Here is a 21,261-nt window from a genome sequence, read left to right as displayed (position 1 = left end):
AGTGTGCGTTACTTTGATCATTTGAATGCCATAGTAAAACCCGTAACGAATTGACAGAAAGCAATTTGAGTACTAAAAATTACTTAGTTTTTTTTCTACATGGCTTGAAAGTGAATTAAGTTTCGCCTGGAATAACCGCTAAGCGAACCCTTCGGTAACCAAAAGGCGACCCCATACGGTGGAACTTCCAGAATATGAAACAAAGTGTGCGTTACTTTCATCACTTGAATCCATAGTAAAACCCGTAACGATATGACAAAAAGCAATTTGAGTACTAAAAATTACTTAGTTTTTTTCTACATGACTTGAAAGCGAATGAAATTTCGCCTGGAATAACGGCTAAGCGAACCCTTCTGTAACCGAAAGGCGACCCCATACCGTGGAACTTGCAGAATCTTCAACAAAGTGTGCGTTACTTTCATCACTTGAATTCCATAGTAAAACCCGTAACGAGAAGACAAAAAGTAATTTGAGTACTAAATTTACTTCCTAACTTTTCTACAGGGCTTGAAAGCGATGAAGTTTCACCTACGGTAACCACTAAGCGAACCCTTCGGTAACCGAAAAAGCGACCCCACACGATCGAACTTCCAGAATCATCAACAAAGTGTGCGTTACTTTCATCACTTGAATCCCATAGTAAAACCCGTAACGAGTTGACAGAAAGCAATTAGAGTACTATAAATTACTTCTTTTTTTTTTCTACATGGCTGGAAAGCGAATGAAGTTTCGCCTGGAATAACCGCTAAGCGAACCCTTCGGTAACCAAAAGGCGACCCCATACGGTGGAACTTCCAGAATCTTAAACAAAGTGTGCGTTACTTTGATCATTTGAATGCCATAGTAAAACCCGTAACGAGTTGACGGAAAGAAATTTGAGTACTAAAAATTACTTAGTTTTTTTTCTACATGGCTGGAAAGCGAATGAAGTTTCGCCTGGAATAACCGCTAAGAGAACCCGTCGGTAACCGAAAAGCGACCCCATACGGTGCATATCAGCGGCTCATTGAGTAAGGTCTCTTGTTTACACAGTATTGCATGAATGCCTTCGTCTGTTTCAAACCTTTTGGTGCTTTTTACAACACGATACCACCGAAACGGCCCCACTTTGCCAAGCCGGTGTGACAATGATGTCGCCCCCCCAGCGATGTCGCCCCCCCGGGGGGCGAGATCACTAGCGTTTTCGCCCCCCTTTAGCGTTTTCGCCCCCCCCCCCATAACATTACTAGTATTCCTCGGAGGGGTCTTAAGAGCAGCTGGTTACTACATATTAGGTGCGCTACCTGGTACTATACTGCCCCTGGGAGTTGGTGTGTTACCCGGTACCTATATGGCACCTTATTACCGTAAGATGTCATACCTTGTTCGGTGCAAACACTACACTGGAAGGACATTTTTTTTGCAGCTGACATGGCAGAGGTGGCATAGAAAACAATGCTATTGTGAACGTATAAATCAACACCGTCTATGGCACGGAATACGTCAGCTATATGTTTTCAATTTGTCACAGTATTTTCTTTCTTGTGCAGAAAACATTTCCAAAGCACTAAAAAAAACAGAATTGAATAATAGTTTCTCATTATAAACACTATCTACGCACAAGTTTATATACCTGTTGCTAAATGCTACAAAAAACTGGGTAAGTACCAGTTTTAAGAAACACGGGTAAAACACCAGTTCCTAAATACTAGAAAAACAGTCATATTGGAGGTGAAGATATCCATAGGGTAGGTGCATATAACGTACCAGTTTCTAGATACTAGAAAAAACAGTCATATTGAAGGTGAAGATACCCCTTGGCCAGGTGCATACACCAAAATGTGCATTATTCTAATGAATACCTTATTTGCATAATCAATAAAGACATGACATAGTTATTTTGCGGTCAATTCATAATAGAGGCTTCATATTGGAGATATATAGGTTGCTTGAGGACAGGTGAATACAATGAAATATATCTCATGTCGAGACTCAGGTACATGCAATAAAGGGAATACAAGGGACCCAACTCTCCTTGTCTGAAACAAGTTCAACTATCTTATTGCCATGTACTTACGTTAATATTAATACTATGGATGGATTTATGTATCAAACTCGTGTACTTATATCATTCTGAAACTGCATTGTGTGATTTATACCAATCAACTTCTAAAATATCATGTAAACCCGTTTTTTTTTGGGGGGGGCGAAATCGCTAAAGGGGGGCGAGGTAGGGGGGCGAGATCACTAACCGGGGAGGGCGAGATCGCTAGTGATTTCGCCCCGGGGGGGGGCGAGATCGCTAGTGATTTCGCCCCCGGGGGGGCGAGATCACGGGGGGGGGGGGGGCGAGAACGCTGTCACACCGGTGCCATTGCTGTTTAGACGCTGACAGTACTACCAGCCTTCCATAACAAGTGTCATATGCGGTGGGTTGATGTATTCAAAGACTTTGGGTCACTTTGTGGGTCCAAGGTATTCAACGTTGCTGTGCAAATGGAGCTATGTCCAGTATCAGGGTGAAGTGCACGAAGTTAGGGTGTACGAAGTTGTACGAAGTTACAACAGTTTCCTACTGGCTTTGAGGCTGTATCAGGAGTCAAAGATGACGTCAAATATTTTATTAGGGTAGGGTTGCAAGTGTGCGAAGTTGTCCGAAGTTGTGCAAAGTTACGTGACGTCATAAATGAATGTATTTACTGAGTTAAAGAACTCCTACTGGAAACAAAAGGTAACCCTTTGTATCGTTATCTCTCACTACATGGGTGTGGTTCAAGGTAGTTTCTACAGGCATTTCAATAATGTTTTCTAAAGACATGCTAAATACTATGAAAGAACAAAATCGACCCTTTCACATTCCCAATTGCATCACACGAAAAATCAAATCTCAAAAGAATATCGGAAAACCTTAAGATACTCAAAAGTTCAAGTCAGTTGAATTCTTCGTTTCCTTGTCCACACGTGTACTGTCATCTCGGGGAATACTTTCACCTTGACGTATTTCCGGATTACGTAACACAGTGCTTCCGGTGATGACGATTTGCACTTGCCGCCTTAGGGCCCAGAGGGTGGTCACACAAACAACGGAGTCTGAAGTCTGGCGGACAAACAGATTCGTTCTTTAAGGTAAGAAAAGGCTATCAAAATTTTTACCATATCTTTAATGTTTCTAGTGCGTTGCCTTGCCTCCTTACCAAAAAGGTCGAGGGGTTCGAATCCCGGCTGTGTCGCTTCACCCGATTTACACGCTAATGGAAAGTGTTCCAGTCCTTAGGACGGGGCGTTAAAACCGTGGTCCACTGTTTATCATACTACTAAGAGCAGTGGGCACTTCCCCGGTACAAAGAACATGTGAATACTGTTCAATGGTACCTCTTTTTTTTGTGTGTGACAAGTCGACGATTAGCTCTTCAGTGAGCTAAACTTTCACTTTTTTGATGAATTCTACTTTCATTGAGTCATGATAATATTCTGTGGTTTATTCGGCTGTATCAAACGAAATACAACCAGACCTACATAATCAGTTGCTAGCCATGGTAACTACACAAGATAGAATAGACAATGTGCGTTTGCAGATAATGGAGTTTATTTTCCCGTACTAGACTTTTTACGTATTATGTTATGCAAGCAATGCATAGCAGGGGTAGTCTTGCATGCAAGGGTAGTCAAATGTTCACCTTTCCTTCGGGGGTGGCGGTATTCGATGGCCGGCGGCCGTGCTTAAAGAGTAAACTTTGCAGGTGTAGAGGGCAGCGTCCATTCAACAGTTTGTACATGGTTACAGAAGTGTGGAAATCGCTTCCGTACTGTAGTGACGGTAGAGATCATAGTTCTCGGCGTAGCGACTTTCGTACGAAGGATAAGTAGTCCGAAGTGGACAACGATTATCCTGGTGGTTTGATACTGGACAGATTCCAGAATCATTTGATCAGATACGGTAATGCGATCACAGACTAATAATGTCAGCATAGTCGAGTCTTGCTATTGTTGTATTCTTCTTTCTTATAATTACATCACATATTATTCCAAAAGGTGGTCTTGCCAACCAAAATGGTTAATCCGATCAACTGCTAGAATGTTGATTGTATTATGATATATCAGTCATGATTACTTATTCAGACTTTTCTTTCGTTTAATGATAACTGAAGCTTTTCTGACACGAAATTTAAATGCTCGAACACGAGCGATTACCGCTCACAGTATGTTTGTTTGTGGGTATGTTTTACATTTTACAAACCCGAAGATTGCCGATGGTGATTATGATGGTTTATCATTGGCCAAGACATTAAGCCGAGTTTACCGTAGAATATGTCAATTTTGCTGATGATTATAATAAATCATGCTTAAATAGGAAGCATTGAAAGTCAGGATCTTTTTCGGTCCAGCACAAGGATTACTATGAAAATGAATCCTCCAAAATATATTCTTCTTTTTCAACTTATCCTTTTTTTTTTACTTTTAGATAACAAGTACTACTACTACAGAAATGAACAAGGGAACGTTTTCTCGTTGGCTTTATTTATGTATGGGATCTAGACCGTTTCGACAACATTGCCAGAAGGCTAAAAGCAAGGTGTAACATTACCAGCCAGAAGTGTTTGCACTGTTCCTGAGCGTAGTCTCATTATCAAGTTCAAACAGTCTTTCCTCGCACTTCATACGTTTTTAAACGCCGCCCTCGTCTGCTGGCGTGCTTTTATGCTTGTAATGCAACCCCTTTGTTATGAACCCATCCTGAATCGTGTGACCACTCCATAGCAATTTATTCATGTTTGTACCAATGTTTACACCTGGGTGGGGTGAAGGACTTTGTTTGGCGGCGGTGTTGGGGAGAGTTCTTTTGATAAGCTGACAACATTTTGCAGGTGGGGGTACTGTTGAAGAAAAAAGCGCTGATCTCTTGACCTAATTTTAAGTGTGACCAGCGTGGAATTCCGACGTACAACAAAGTTAGTACTGCAAAACAGTCTATTCACAGGTCACCAAAGAACGTATTATTCTCGGAGGGTTTACCGCGTCACCATCTGACCACGTTACATTGATGGAAACAACAGCCTGTGGTGCAGCAAGACCTCAGACCTGCATAATGTTTATACATTTCCACATCTTCAAGTTTTTTTTTCATATCAACACCGATATATTCTGTGCATTGTAAAATGATATGATAGCAAACGCTGTGGCATTTGCAAATTATTGGTCCATTTATTTGTGATTGTCTTTTTTTACGGCTCACCTTGATCCATCCCATTAGCTAAACAGTGTCATAGCACACTTCTTTAACATTTAACTGGCACAACGCCGTATCAAGGGTAGAACGGATGCGCATGGAGCTCTCCGGTTTGACTGTGTATATTAGCCAAACGTCCGTTTTGCAAACACTGTATAAATATAATGACAATGACAATGACAATGAAGTTTATTGCATATTCATGCCCCATTGGGTCTAAATGCAGTCAGATTGGTACACAGCCAAATTAAAGGGAGTAAACGGAAAACTATACATATGCTAAAGAGTACGTGCTTCTTCTCTCTTCCGAAAGCATGTGTAGACAAACTTACAGAGTTTTTCCAGTATACCGTAGTTAGATGATGACATAAGGTATTTGAACAGATCTTCCTTCGTTAGGTGCGTATATTTTTATCCACTTGTGTAGCAATAACGAGTGCGTTTCGCAGATCTTTGTACAGTGAACACTCAATGACAAAGTGTACTTCGTTTTCTACATACATGAGACCCCTATTCCAAAATATACATAGTCTATCATCAGGAGGAGTTTGGTTATATCTACCAGCTTCAATTTCCAGTGGGTGATCGCTGATCCTTAGTTTGGTCATTGCTCGGCGATAGCTATATCCGGGTATTTTTCTCTTTCATACGAGTGCTTAAATTTTCTGTAAGTTCTTATTAAGTTAAGTTAAGTTAAGATCTGAGTAGAAGTTTTGAACAATGTTGTCTTTTAGTCTTTGTTTTACTTCGGCCTGAGCGAATGATGTGTTGCGATCACTGTTAAGCAATAGGTAGGCAAAACCTGACTCCTCCAGGATTTTACTAACATTGGATAGCCAGCACGGTATGTTACGTTTATGTAGGTCCTGTTGTACACAGAGAGCTTCAAATTGTAGGCTACTTGTTGGTACTTCTTTAACTAATCTTTTGTAATACGAATACAATCTTGTATACACTTCGATCCACAGAGGGTACCTTCCAAGTTCTGCCCTTGTTGCAAGGTTACTCGCATTTTTTTCTTACGCCTATTATTGATTTGCAAAACTTAAGATGAAGTTGTTCAATGGGAGACTTGTCGTTTAACCCCTTCTTGCCCCATACCTCCGCACCGTAAGTTAATATTGGGACTACGCAGGCATCAAATAGTTTACAATACACGGACACTGAAGGATTGCAGTCACCCAGGGTTGTTTTGATGCTGAACCAAGCCCTGTGCTTTCATTGCTGTGGTGAAATTGCGCCCAGCTGTAAACACCACTCCTGAATAACAGTTGGAGGAAACTATTTCTATGTCTTTGTTGAGTAAATGGAATTTGAGATTTGGAAACATATGCCCCTTTTTGTTAAATACAATTAACAGAATCCATTATTATTTTTGTCTTAGTTAGGTTCACTGATAATTTCCATTTGTTGCAGTAGCGACCTAGAGTATTTATTGCATTTTGAAGGCCATTTTGGCTAGTTGATAGTAAAACGAGGTCGTCTGCATACAATAGACTTGATACGCTAGATGTATTTAACAGAGGTGCATCAAAGTCTCCCGCCTTCAGTTCACATACCAAGTCACTATATATAAGTTACAAAAGTTTCCTTACAAGCAGGCGGTAATAGACAATTCCTGTCAATTCCTGACAATTCTGTACATATAGTAGCATGTTGAAAACGTGGATTAACTAAACTGAAATTTTCCAAACAAATATCAATTAACTTCTAACGATCTAGACTTCCTGACCTACTTAATTATTAAGTAGGTCAGGAAGTCTAGATCGTCCCGTTGTTCTAACGTTGTGGGTGTTCTGGCTGATTTCAAGCGAGATGAAAGAGGATTTCCGAACACGGTAATGCTTGCTCTCCGTGTTGAGTTTGGGCTTTCGGTAGATGTAGTCCACAATGCGCTCTGAGGCGTGCGGTGTGTGTGCCACTGTCAGCTAGGTACACAATGTAGTAAAGTGAAGAGGATTCCTACCATGGAGACAGGAAAGTTAACGGCAGGCGTGGTTTTAGTTTTTTTGTGTAATTCAGTTCCTGGGATCTATCCAAAATTTATATGAAAGTAATGATTCAACTAGTGACTTTTCTAAAGAAGCTTTTTGCTCATTGCTATGGTATGTGAATAGGTGTAAAGGAAGTTCTCTACTGTACCTGCTTGTGACTCTATTGTACTGTGACGTGAGTTCCACTTGAGCCCTGATCTCAATTTAAAGTTCTGCTATGGCAACGATTCTTAAGTGATTGAAAGGGTGAGTAATGTTGGTTTGGATCCCCTAGTGTTGTTGCTTGGAACTGTAAGATTGATTACCTTCGCCAAGAATTCGCCAAGAATGTTATATTTTGGGTAGCGTGAGTATGTTTGTATTTATCTATGTATGTATGTATGTGTGTAGAACACCGGCATAACTGGAGAACGCCTGGATGGACTGTATTGATATTTGGTATGTGGGTTGATCTTGATAACAACTGGAAACGATTAGATTTTGGTACTGCGGAACTTCTGGGATCAATATCTCAAGTTTTTGACATGCTGTGGTCATGATTTTTAAATGGTAGATGGCTCGTGGGACCGAGAGTAAGTGGTATAGATTTGGGCACTATAGCCGCTTGATTTAGAACTGCAGGGCAGGTTTAGTGTCAGACTTTGAAAGGTAATAACTCAAGGAGGGATTGATGGATTGTCAGGATTTTTAGTATGTAGATAGCTGACCTGATGCTTTATATAATTACATATAGATTAATCTAATTTGCATAATCAATCAGAAAATTTTCTAATTATGCTCAGTTCAATTATAGGACCATTGCAACATGTGATATTTGTAAATGAGAAAAAAAAGGATATTTATAGATATACATTATGCAAACTAAAGACCTAATTTGCATGATTAATCAGGAAATGCTTTAATGCCATTGTGGTAACTAACAGGAACTTCATACTTTTTGCATTTGGGAGTTATGTACAGGTTAACATCGTTGAACATCAATTATGTCCTTTTTTGCATAAATTACCAGAAAATGCGATTAAGCCTTAATCCTTAACATAGATTATGTATGCCTGTTGTTTGGGAAGGAGATGATAAACTAATATAGTTTGTGCAAATGAGTACCTTATTTAAGACCAGAAATCTGGACCCATGGTTCGCAATAACCATAAAACTATATAGATGTTTCCGGCTGAACTGTGACAGGAGGTTTGAAAGCTGAATTGACCCTCTAGACCACATAAACTAATTAGAAGCAATGGGGAGTCCAGCCATTGTCGGCTGCGAGGAACAAAGGGATGGTATTCAGACATAACGTTAAAAGTTATTAGCATAATAACTGTCAGATCTGTTTGAAAAATTTTCTCCACTACTTGTCAATAAAATGCTGTCAAACAAAGCAAAACGATACATAAGCGTGCTGCAAGGCTTAAGACACCATACCATATTTCTACAACATTAAGTTTGAAGGAAGAAATATCAGACCACTGTTGAAAATTCAAAATGTTGCCAGATTTCTTGTGCCCTTGAATTCAGTCTAGAAGTACATCTACACTCTTTCCTGCACTATCTTGCTCTCTACCTTTATCTGAGTTACTGAATGTCAGTATCATTGCTATTTAGTATCTTGCCTTTCAGAAGCTATTTGGTGTCTTGTTTTGAAATAAGAGCTGTGACCCTCATTGTATCTATATAGAATAAGATCATTTATTTTGGTAAAGATTAGTCCCTCTCAACTTTGTATTTCTTTTCAAGTAGTTATGAGCTGTTGGATTTTGTGTGTCTACCAATAGAACTTGCAATCGTAGCACCGTATTTGCAATGTGAATGAGTAGAATTACTTGTACAGTCACCACCAGCAACAAGGATATAATATCTCAGTGCCCCAATGTTTCCCTTCCACAAAGTTTCAGGCTGGGCTTAGTATGTCCGTGGTCATTACTTCACATGATTTCTGTTTAGAGAAAGCTTACAAATTTACTTTTTATGTGCAAACAAACTAAAACTCTATCTGTAACTATTTGAACTCTACGGAGTACGTATGAGCCCTGCTCCAGCACCCATGTTCACTGTGTGAGAGCCTGTTGTAGACTGAACCCGGTAGTTTACGTTAGCCGAATTTATTGGGTGATTTTATAGTACCACCTTGGTCTTTAATGACAAACAGAATTAATACAGCAGTTGTATAGGGTAGAATCAATTGGCGAAGGTATGAGGTCGTGGAACTCTAATTTCATCCTGAAGTTCTATATAGCTAAGGACAATACAAGAAAGTAGCAGTAATTGTTCTTAATTTGCTGATGTTGTATTTCAATACTGAGTGTAGAGGAATAACAATTAGGACATCAAGCAATTGTTTCCTGCATTGATATGTTGTAACTTGGATGAAGCCACACATAGGCATTTGCAAATTATACGTAGCTACCAATGACACTACAGTTGGGCAAATAAGCGAATTCGACATGGAAAAGGCTAAAATTGTACATTATCGGTATTTTATACTTCTGTCACATGTATGTCAGGTAAAAGTTACTAGCATGAAGTATGATGATATGAATTTGTAAGTAGTCATCATGATTAATCAGTTATCATAATGATAGATTCCCGGAAAATAGTACATCTTCAGTACCTAGCACATGCAGTTCAAGAAGAGCCTATAATGAATTCATACATCGAAATTATTGGAAATGAATCCCTGAAATACCATTAGGGGGATAACACCATCAACGTATCATATGTAGGTCATACATCATTTCCTATAACTTTGCTTTTCACATTTATTCTTAAATCAAGAAATTCTTTGTGTGCATCAGAATCTCTCATCTAAGAAGGAAGATGACAGCTACCAACGAGGTAAACCCGGAGGTTCTTCAGCCCATAGATTCGACGCTCCTTGAAGTCATAGAGAAAACAGTGGAGGATCGCGCACAGAAGATATTCAAGAAATATCTTAAAGAAGGCGACGGAAGTATCACAGAACAGAAGAGAAAAGACATTAAGGTATATGAGAAAACATGTCTTGAAAGATTTTGCATCATTACATATTTGGCACTTTAGCTTGAAAGTTCATCTGTGTTGGTAAAAGTCATTCTTCAACTTGTTTAACTGTAATATCCAACACAAAAATTGGACTCACCCCAATTTTCGACTGAACAGCACCAGTCTTTGTCAAGGAATGAACAATCCACTGCTGCCGTGACGTCACGTTATACAGATAGAACACGTGACCTAATGAGCAGTTAATCATATGTTGCACAATCATATGTTTTCACACTGTTTCCCTATGTCGACAGACGATGACCAAAGAGTTCTGTGCCACCACTACCGCTCATGGTGTCAGTCGTGTGGCAGAAGCTAACACAACCAGATCAAGGTGATAGCGCATGCATGGACATATAATTCTTATTTATTTTTATTTTATTTATTTATTCTTATGTCTTAACAATACTCTAATTTGTAATACAAGCAATTACGATGATATTACGGCGACGCAGTGGTATACAAAAAGGGTGGAAGACAAAAGATTAATTCACGTCTTAAATAGTGTTTTCATCTGCTAAGACCGTGTCAATTAGTCATATGGATGGCATCCACGCGTGCATCAATTGTCCAAAAACGTTTTCATCTATGCTGTAAATGTACTTAGAAGCTGAAAAAAACGAAAAAGATATGTGCTGTATATTTGATTCATTTACATTGGAAAACATATACAAATTTCATAGATTGCAACCATCAATAGCAAAGTCAGCGAAGGGTATTCCACACTCTTTAATGTGTGTTTGGACATATTTTAAACATTTATTACCCCCTAGATTTCATAATGAAGTCATTTTGTATGGTCAAAATAATTCTTATTCGCACGCTCGCATCACTTTTGGGGTTTCCAGATGATATAATCTATGTAAGCAAATCAACGTGCACTAAAGGAATTTGATATCAACTAGTAATCTAATCTGCTAAAGTAATTTGTCCGCCAGTCGTGAGTGAGTCTTCAAATACCCCCAATGAAATGCGAAACAGCGATCGCTCTCACAAAATCATGTTTGTAATGTTGCAATACAATAAACGCCTGTTAATTACACAACGGATTATTTCACACTTCTGTTAATTACATGGAATCCCCCAATCTGTACGGTGTGACTGAGTTACTTCGCTTTATTGCACCAGCCGCATAATTGAACGAAATACACTGGCAAATAGGGTGTGCAATTAGACGGCTCGCGCTCCTACTGTACTACTAAGCGTGGCGAGTTAATTGCGTCAGTATTGTGCAAACCTAGTTGGCTTATTGACTTTCTCAAATGAAATGCTAATTAACTACTCGGTGTTTGGAGTTTTCACTTTTACTCTCTTTTTCTCCAATCCGTTCACAGAATTATGTGGACAATCATACTCGTCACCTGCGTCGCGTTGTTCGTGTATCAGTCCGCCATCCTGATCAAGTCGTACTTCGAGTACCCGGTGAATGTCGACATCAAGGTTGTAGACAGCAAGAAGCTCACTTTTCCGTCAGTCACGGTCTGCAACAACAACAGGTCAGTATGTCATAGAAAAAATTGCTAACACTTTACTTCAAACACTGAACTAAACTATAGGTACTTACCCATCTAAATTTTGGGTCAATCTCTGTCGAACTTGTTCACAAAATGACCCACATATACACCTAGAGTCATGGGGACATTTCATTTCGTTGGACAAAGTCAAAATCCTAGCTAGACTCAGAAAAAGATTTCTTTTGTTAGGAGTGAAGGAGGTAGTGTACATTAGAGCCCACCGGCCCACACTCATCAGAGACGGGGGCCGAATAGGCTTTTTTGATACTTATGACCCCCTCCTGCAAAAGTGGTGTGTTGCTGGCGTCACTGCTGGAGATAGAGAGGGTCATTCTGTGAACAAGGTCGACGGAAATTGACCGAAATTTAGAGGGGTAAGTCCCTATAGTTTAATTCAGTGTTGTAGGTAAAGTGTTAACATTTTTCTATAATGTATTTCACCAACACAGATGAACTTTCAAGCTAACAGGTCGGTATGTCTGTTAGAAAATGACCACTATTCATTTAATGGGACAGTGTATATGAAACTCCTTTTTGTCGGGCCAGTGAGATAGTACCGAGCTAGAAACGTAAACCTATTATACGTACATGTGCGTCGGTTGGTTGCTAGGGTATTCTTTCCCGTTGCTATGCGAGTTCGACAGAGTATCAGGTTACAAGAGGCCTACTATTGGCTAACCGTAAAAAAATTTAAAATAAACAAAATTTTATGACAAGGAAGATGTATTCAAAATAAGATTAAATTCGCAATTTTAGATAGTTTGAATCTTCCCGTTTGAATTGAGATTGCTGTTTTGTTTCGATTTTGCTTTCAAAGACGATTATTTTCTGTTTCAATTTGACCATACTCTTGATAAGATGGACCGCAAGTGCCATGGCAAATTCTCGAATTTTTATATTTTTCGTCATCTTAGAGGCAAAGAAAACTTTTTGTTTGGGGGATTGTTTTATTCTTAATTCTAAGCAAAGTTACAGTCAGAAAAATGCGGAAATAGCACTGAACTACCAGTAATTCAAAATCGAAGGCATTTGTTAAAAAATCCCCAAAACAGAAATCTCGGGAAAACCGTTGCAGTCATTTTGAGCCGTCAATGAGTTAAGTAACTGTTGGACTCTTCTTGGTCGAGATCTTAAACGATGTTTGCACGCATGTCATGCCGCACGGATAGCGGGAGGGTGTAATTGATACCGGTTTAAACAACACTTATCAAGGTCACGAACAGAAACGTCAGTAGCTTCGTTACATATTACAGGTCCGTAACAAAGTGATAGTATAGATGTACTGTCCAGAAAATTGTTAGTTGGGGTGAAAAAGCCAGAAGGCACTGTTTGACCTGCAATGACCGCAGATGACCTAAATAGAACAAGGTTTCGGTTCGAATTACGTCAGATCGAACATCGTGGAACAAGGTTCTAATTCGGCTAGACATGGGAGGATTTGAGCCAGTGAGATTGGAGTGAGAGATTTAAGACTTAGGAAAGCTACCAGGGACATTCTTGAGGCAGCTGAAAAGGTTGTTAATGGTGGTTCCATAATGAGGAACTTTGAAAGTCACTTTGACTCACGTCGGGGAATTGGTCAAACTCGGCTGGGTGTCTAATGATCAAAGACCCGGCACATCATCAGTGATTTTGTGTCCTTTGCACAACGTTTTCATTCTAGAGAGATGTCTTAGGACCTAACTTGCAACTATGTATTCAAAAAGTCTCAAAAAGATACCATGCTTGTTCCAATATATTCGACGAAGACGTTTAATAGTTAACTATATTCACCATATGCTTTGCCCCTCAATCTGCGAAGGTGAGGCCTTATACGAGTATACTTAGTCAACTGAACATTCCTTTCCATCACGTAAAAAAGCGCACGTGTTATAAATAGCAGTATCGATGTGTACAAAGAGTTATCAAAACCATGGTGAAACTACAGTAACATAACACCCTTACTTGTATACATGTGATCGTTTTCTTAACTTTTACCAATTTCAAATTCGGACACGTTTATTTTAATTACAGGCTGCGAAAATCCATGCTGCGGGGATCCCGGCATGAATCTTTGCTCGAGCTGGACGAGCGAACAGCACGTGATGTGTCGGACTACTTGCGGGCAAAGCAAGTAGACCGGGACAAAATCGACCTGGAGTACCCTGACTATAATCCTGTAGGATCCAGCCCGGATGAGGAATTCGACGACAGTTTAGATGCTTCGACAGAATGCAGGTAAGTCAGCAATAACGTACTTCAGTGTCATGTTAAAATTGAAAAGATAGCCAACAAATTTTTTAAGCCTGTTAACGTTGTTTAGTTTGCATTTCTCTCATTTTTTCCTTTGAGCAGGAATCATTTTCTAGACAAATATTTGGAAATTACTGTTGACTTAAATATAGATGGAAGAGTGGGCTAATCTGGTGGGTGGAACAAACCAATCAAGTGAGCTAACAACTCTCATCCTGGTCCAGTTAAAGAATGGGCTAAGCAACAGAGATCTCTATGCTTGGAAAGAAAGTAAATGACGTAATTGTAAACTTGCAATCGAGACCCACGCCTGTCTTTAAAAAATGATTTCCATTTCCATTCTAGACTCAGATTCAAGCAACTTTGCACGTTGGCTCAGCTACTCAGAGAACCATCCGATGAGACTGAATGGAGCTACTTCAGCCGGGAAGGCTGGGCAGCAATGATCTCCCAAACATGCACAGGGACCGCACACGACACTTGTGACGAGTGTTATAATGACAGGTACGGACTTGGAAACGTTTCACCTTGAATGACCGTCTCTGTGTTGATAGAGCTAGGTTCAATACTGTAAGACGTTTATACTGGGCTTCAAGATTGTCTCAAAGCTATCCCGACATAAATATATTTCAATCTTTACATTACAATTCAGCATGAATAAAGGTTATTTTGTATGATGTGCAGTTTAAAAAATGTACTGTTAGCCATTAGCCAAAGCTTTCTTATTGTAGATGACAAGTGATTTACGCTGTATTACATAAACCGATATAAAGGAAATCATGATATATGTGTATTCAGGGATTGGCTTTGAAGGAATTCTGTTGAGATGAGTTATATTAGATGAGATGAGTGTAAGTAAATTACTCATGTATGGTTTACAGGATCATGCTGAGACGAATCAAGGACATACCATCGAAGATCAATGCAGCATTCTGCTGTCCCGCTGACAGTTACATTCAACTGACTCATACGACGTTTGAAACTCACATGGAAGCTTTAAACCCATACGCATGCGCGAACTTAATTGGCGAGATGCAAGGCGAGCCGTGTACCGCTAGTCAGCTGATCGCGGCGTACAATGAGGGCAGGCGTTTTGACAACTGGGGTTGGTTTGGTATGCCCAAACTACAAGACGTACAGATGATGTTAAGCGACGGTTGTCAAAATGGCACCGCATCGACATGCTACCGTGGAGTACTGCCAATCACCACGACCCCACAAGCTGCTGGTTTGTTTTGTTGCTCTCCCCAAATGTGTGTGCAATCGGGATGCACGGCTAAAGTCCCCGGATGCAGTAATCCGCTTGGCATGGAAAGCGGGAAAATTCTCGATCACCAAATTTCAGCGTCGTCATTTGACGAGCATCCACCAGTTTACGGTCGCTTGAATTCCATGGTCCCGTGGCAATTTCATCCCTACTATGACGAGAATCCGCGGTTCGAGGTAGATTTTGGCAAAACAGTTATTCTGACGGGATTCATTACCCAAGAAGACGAGGACGTTGTTCAGACTTACGTCATACAGCATGGCATGACGTCATCTGATTGGATTGATTATGTAGATGAGTATGGGGAAGGCGTCCTCTTCTGCGGTCATGTCAACGGCAATGGCTACAACTTCCAACATCTGTCACACCCTGTCTTTACCCGACGCATTGCCATTCTGCCTCGTTTCAATGGTGGGGGCAGAAAGAATCTCCGTGTGGAGTTTTTGGGGTGTGAAGAAGATGACTGCATCTATGCTCGTGCTCCATTTCCAATGATAAACACTATAGATCCCAGCTCCATCAGCTGCAGCAGTAAAGACTGCGTGTCCAATGTCACCACATACCGAGGGACAGTACGCTCTTCTGGTAACTCCACTTGCCAAAACTGGACTTGCCCAAACCGTCACTTTGACTTCTGCCTGGAGGAAAACTTCTGCCGATTTGCACCTGATGAAAACAGCACCGAATTAGTCTGTCCTTCTGTCTCGGATTCCGGCCAAGTAAACCTGACTTCCCATCCCTGTCAGTCCATCGCGAAATGTCCAATCAGCGAGACTGACGACGAACCAGTATTCCCCACACGGCACAAGTTTTACCAACACACTTTCGCCGCTCAGTACTGTGAAGAACGAGGAAAACAACTGTGTTCACTGGAACAACTCGTTTTGCTAAACACCTTTCGAGACATGGTGGCAAGTGAATGGGGCTGGATCAATGACTCTGGTTTGGAAGCCACGTTTGAAGAAGACTGCACCAACACAACTACGGAACTCTGCTTTAAAAATATATATCGTTATCGCCAATCGAACGCCGTGAGCAGTGTGGCCTACTGCTGTGACTCCCTGTTTGAACTTACAGAAGAAACCTACAAGAATCACAGCAGTGCAGAAACGGCCTGCCATGACAGGGGTATGCAACTTTGCTTACCTTCACAACTGACTACTGTCCATGATGCTTCCATAAGGCGCGATAATTACCCAGAAGATCTCGCGTGGATCAACATGGCTGACAAAGTTGCACTACTGAACGAAACGTGCGGATGCAACGTTGGCGATAATTGCATAGGTAATAAAATTCCTTTATTCGAAACCGACCGATCGAAAGGCTACAAAGCAATGTGTTGTGAAGAAAGTTTCTTTCTAAGTGCAGACACGTTTTCGAACCAATCAGAGGCCCTAGCACTGTGTGACACGGGAGGCAAGCAGGCCTGTTCGCGCTTTCAACTCAGTACCTTGTATGACGATGGAGTCAGGAACACAGGTTTCTCATGGTTTGAAGAGTTGAACGGCGTGGTCACACTTCAAACTCTGTGCAACACGTCAGACCATAACTGTATAGATGGGGTAACCTACGGAGATACAACTTCGACCAATGTCACGGCTTTCCCTGTCTATTGTTGTAACCCAGTGTCACATCCGATACCATCAGATTCATCCTTGCCACAGAGAGCTAATGTGACAAATGATTTCATTGGCTGTAACAACCCACTAGGCATGGAGAGCGGCATCATTACACATGATCAGATCAATGCCTCCTCTTTCTCTGACCAACAACACACACCAAACCATGCCCGCCTCAACAGCAGGTCCTATTGGATGATGGACGAAGATGACACCATACCATGGATACAGGTGGACTTACGGGACTCACATGTACTAGCAGGGGTGATCATACAAGGAGGTGGTAGCGCTGGCGGTTATGTCACAACCTTCTCTTTATCCTTTGGTGTCGATGGAAATCAGTGGCAGACATACACCGACGACGAGAGTACACAGCACTCGACGGTGTTCAGGGGAAGTAAAGATGACTTCACTCCAAACCACGTCTACTTATCACGCGCAGTCACAACTCGATACGTGCGTTTGCACCCGCTGTCATGGAAAGGACGTGGTGGACTTCGCTTGGAAATAGTCGGCTGCACATCTTCTAGCTGTAGTCTAAGAAATACAAACCACAAGACGGTACAGTTTTATCACCGTCATCAGGTGATGTGTACAGAACCCGAATGTATTGCTGGGCGTGGCATTAACTATAGGGGCAAGCAGAACGTCACCAGGACCGGCCGAACGTGTCAGAAATGGGATTCCCATGATCCGCAGTATCATTGTACCACACCCTCGCTGTACCCGGATGCGGATCTCACGGAAAACTACTGCCGTAACATACCGAATCACCCGGCCAAGGCACCATGGTGCTACACCGGAGAACAGGACTGGGAATACTGCAGTATTGAGCGTTGTGAAGTAGGCTGCGTTGACTTGAAGCTAAACTCTGTTGCTGGAGAAAATGACTGGGCCGAATTCCTCCTCAGCTCTAACACAGATGACTACACAGACATCACAGACTTTTCAATGGCTACGAGAGAGGAGATTGTAGAGATGGGTCATCGTAAGGAAGAGCTCATTCTCCAATGCACGTTTGACAAAGAACGTTGCTCATTGGATGATTTCAAAGTGATACAGAACGCCAAGTATGGCAACTGTTTCACTTTTAACCACGGTGAAGACGGCTTAGTGCGAAACACGACCAAGGTAGGAGCGGAGTACGGTTTAAAACTGACACTTTCAATCGAGGCGAGCGAATACGTGGGACTTTTCGGTCAGGCCCCAGGCGCAAAAATCACAATCCATAGCGTAGGGTCAACGCCATTTCCTGAAGGCAACGCTATCAATACCAAACCCGGAGAGAGTACTTTCGTCGGCTTGAAACGTAGTTCAGTACGAAGACAACCATTTCCGTACGGAGACTGCACTTCCTATCAGGAAAGAGATGTTCTGTACGATGGGATGTACACATACGAGACTTGTCAACATTCGTGTCTGCAGGCAGCATTGCTGGAGAAGTGCGGCTGTTCTGATGAGCTGATTGCCATAAATAGTACACTGTGTAGTGTACTGAACAATACACAAGAGTGTTGTCGTCAGGAAGTCCGAAAACGCCACGAGGACGGCGACCTGCTCTGCGACTGTCACCAATCCTGTACTGAGGATTCCTACACACTTTGGCTGTCATCTTCCCTGTGGCCGTCAGATAGTTACGTCTGGTACGTGCTGGAGAACATTCACACCAGAAGTCAGTCTCAAAATCTACCACTCAGCCCCGAAGAACTGCGTCAAAATCTCGCGAGGGTCCACGTGTACTTCCGTGACTTGAACTACGAGTTGATCACCGAGAATCCAACCTATACTGAAGAATCAGTACTTAGTGGCCTAGGTGGACTTTTGGGGCTATATGTAGGACTATCAGTCATCACAGTCTTCGAGTTCATCAACCTGCTAGTGGACGTTTTCAAAGCTGCTTGTGACAAAGAAACAAAAGATAGGAGCACTACAGGAACATCAGTCATTACATCTAAGCTAACGGTATAGATGTACATTTCAGGGCCACAAATTTGAAGGCATCAGCATTGTAGATGAGTAAAGAAAATATCATGATAACTTGCAATTGATACAAAGGTAAGTGGCATTGTAACTTGTATCAGTTTTATGGAAACGCTCTGTACAATTACAAGTTCAACTGCGTTTCAAGCGATAATTGTGAGCAGGTCTATGTATCTATGTATATACATGTATATCAATCTATATTGGTCTGTCTGTCTCTCAATTTATCTATCCCTCAATTTATCCATCCATCTATCTGTCTATCTATCTTTCTATCAATTTCAAGTTTCTCGGAATTTGCCTTCCAAACAAATTTGATAGCTTCGTAAAACTATTGCTAGCTAATCTACCTACTTCAAATATATCTAGCCCAAAAGAATATTCCATATGAATGTGAAATTGATTGGAATAACCTCCCTACCCACTTGAAGGGTTTTACATCCTTGATTAGCTTTAAATGTAATATCACAACCCACCTACATTCATTCCCTAGCTGAACCTGGCCTTTTTTGTTGAGGTAGGTTTCAAATTAGCCCATATCATATTTTCTTCCTTTCCTCTCATTTTTCAAACTGACATCGGCATTTTGTTGATTCACTATTTTCCTATGAGTTATGTTTATTAATGTAGAATTTTATATATAACCAATTATTATGTTATAAGTTCTTACAATTTACTATCCATGATATTGTCTGATTTGCTGTGATATTGATATCAATTATTTGTTATAGAGTCCATTCCAAGTGACCATGAGGGTTTTTAGGTGATATTTGTAATAAGTCTGAATTATTTTGAATAAAAGAATATCTTAACCACAATAATTAATTTATTTTCAAAAAATGACTAAGAAAATACTCTATTTTAATTCCTTTGAATATTTTAGAAACGTTTTGAAAGTAACTGTGCAAAAATATCTTTATTTGAAATGTTGAAACCTCTGTGTGATTCTTTCACATTTACAAATATTTGAAAACTTTGCCAAATGATACAATTAGTTTATTAAAAAAAAACAAGCATTGCAACACAATGAGAAACAAGCAGCAGAAAGATGGCAGAAAAGAAGGGAGAACGAACCAACCAGTAATCCCAAGCACAAGCACAAGCTTGAAAAAATGTAACACATAAGGGCTAAGAACGACATAAAACTCCATAAACCAGCTCGTGAGTGAGGCACACGGATCTGAACGCATGCGGAATTTAGATAGACCCCACGGTGAAACCCAACGGTAACACATGGCTGGACAAGGGAAAACATAAACCACCACATGTAGGACTATCCAAGATACAAGAAGGCAAGACAGCAACTACTGAACAAATTTGACAACATACATGAGGAACACGAAACACGATAGAACAGTCGATGTGGGAACCTTAGCAGGAATGCGAGAAAATCTGAGAAGTGAAGCAAACAGAGATATGTGCATGACACTCTCTAAATACACAAAAAGGTTGCCAAGCAAGAATCACTCCAAAACATGCGTAAGCAAAGCACTAGTGTGCAAGCACGAGCGGGGACAGTAAACCAAATAGGAACAAGCAGAAAAAGCACCATGAGCCCCCGTCGTGGCACAATGACAACAACAACAACAACGACATTCATTTGGATGATTACACTGCTCACAGAATTCGATCACAAATCACCGGCATTTTCATAGTTTCAATCGTCGCAACAACACCAGCTATACTACACTGTGAAGCTGCACAAGTCAACAACACCAACTTTATTACAATATAAAACTGTAAGTTTTTTTTTTTAAATAAAACGACAGAATCTGTAAACATTCTTTGTGCTCACCTCACAATGGCCGCTCCGCAAGGCGGCATGCCAAGCTAAACCACAACATTCCTTTGTATCCGTGCGCGAAAGCAAATGTAATACTAATTCCGGGAAAAAAGAAGCCTCTAGTACTGCTATCATGGTCGAAAAAAGAACTTAGGTCAGATGTAATTAGAACTTAAGGACATGACAAGCGGAAGTCCCCAATACTATCAAAAATACCGCACGTTGCCCGAGATGCTCTGCAAAGCGCTGTCGAGCGGTTGGCTGCGGTGCGGCGGATGAGGCCCGGCGACCGCACCGATCCATCCGCGGCCTGCTCTGCCATGGAGACTGCGCAGAAGTCGCTTGATGGGAGACCACGAATGTAGTGCGTCTACTTTCCTGGGAGAAGCCTTTTCCAAGGCCAAAATCGTGGCAGGATGTGTGGCATGTGTGGCACAGCAAGGAGAGGTCAGGATGTAGACTCGTGTATTTGCCAGAAAGCCCCTCAGGCCCGTGTCTTTTCATTGGTCCGTCCCCGCATCGCGTTGCCACCAATGACGAGTCGCGCCGCCAACCGTATGCAGGTTGCTAGCTCTCTTAGTCAAAGTCTTGTTGCTCTTGTCTGCCATCTATAGGGGACTATGACATGGCCGGAGCAGGGCAATTTCC

At 41.2% G+C, this 21,261-nt stretch overlaps 1 protein-coding gene across 1 annotated transcript; it reads left to right on the top strand.

Moving 5' to 3' along the window:
• The first annotated feature begins 11,503 nt into the window (after nucleotides 1-11,503).
• On the top strand, nucleotides 11,504-19,611 carry LOC118418200. The gene is made up of 4 exons (XM_035824039.1): nucleotides 11,504-11,714; nucleotides 13,746-13,949; nucleotides 14,310-14,468; nucleotides 14,846-19,611. The coding sequence occupies exons 1-4, from the start codon at nucleotides 11,557-11,559 to the stop codon at nucleotides 18,816-18,818; spliced, it is 4,494 nt and encodes a 1,497-aa protein (XP_035679932.1). The 5' UTR covers nucleotides 11,504-11,556; the 3' UTR covers nucleotides 18,819-19,611.
• The last annotated feature ends 1,650 nt before the right edge of the window (nucleotides 19,612-21,261 follow it).

Source organism: Branchiostoma floridae, chromosome 6 (genome assembly GCF_000003815.2).
Source record: "Branchiostoma floridae strain S238N-H82 chromosome 6, Bfl_VNyyK, whole genome shotgun sequence".
Taxonomy (NCBI): Eukaryota; Metazoa; Chordata; class Leptocardii; order Amphioxiformes; family Branchiostomatidae; genus Branchiostoma; species Branchiostoma floridae.
The sequence above is the reverse complement of the archived record's forward strand: the minus strand, read 5'-3'. Positions and strand labels throughout refer to the sequence as shown.

What these genes read in the sequence shown, in the direction of transcription:
- LOC118418200 (XM_035824039.1), top strand. Translation starts at nt 11,557, where the DNA reads ATGTGGACAATCATACTCGTCACCTGCGTCGCGTTGTTCGTGTATCAG. An exon ending in ACGGTCTGCAACAACAACAG is followed by an intron (nt 11,715 to 13,745) that starts GTCAGTATGTCA and finishes TTTTAATTACAG; the next exon opens with GCTGCGAAAATCCATGCTGC. An exon ending in GACGAGTGTTATAATGACAG is followed by an intron (nt 14,469 to 14,845) that starts GTACGGACTTGG and finishes TATGGTTTACAG; the next exon opens with GATCATGCTGAGACGAATCA.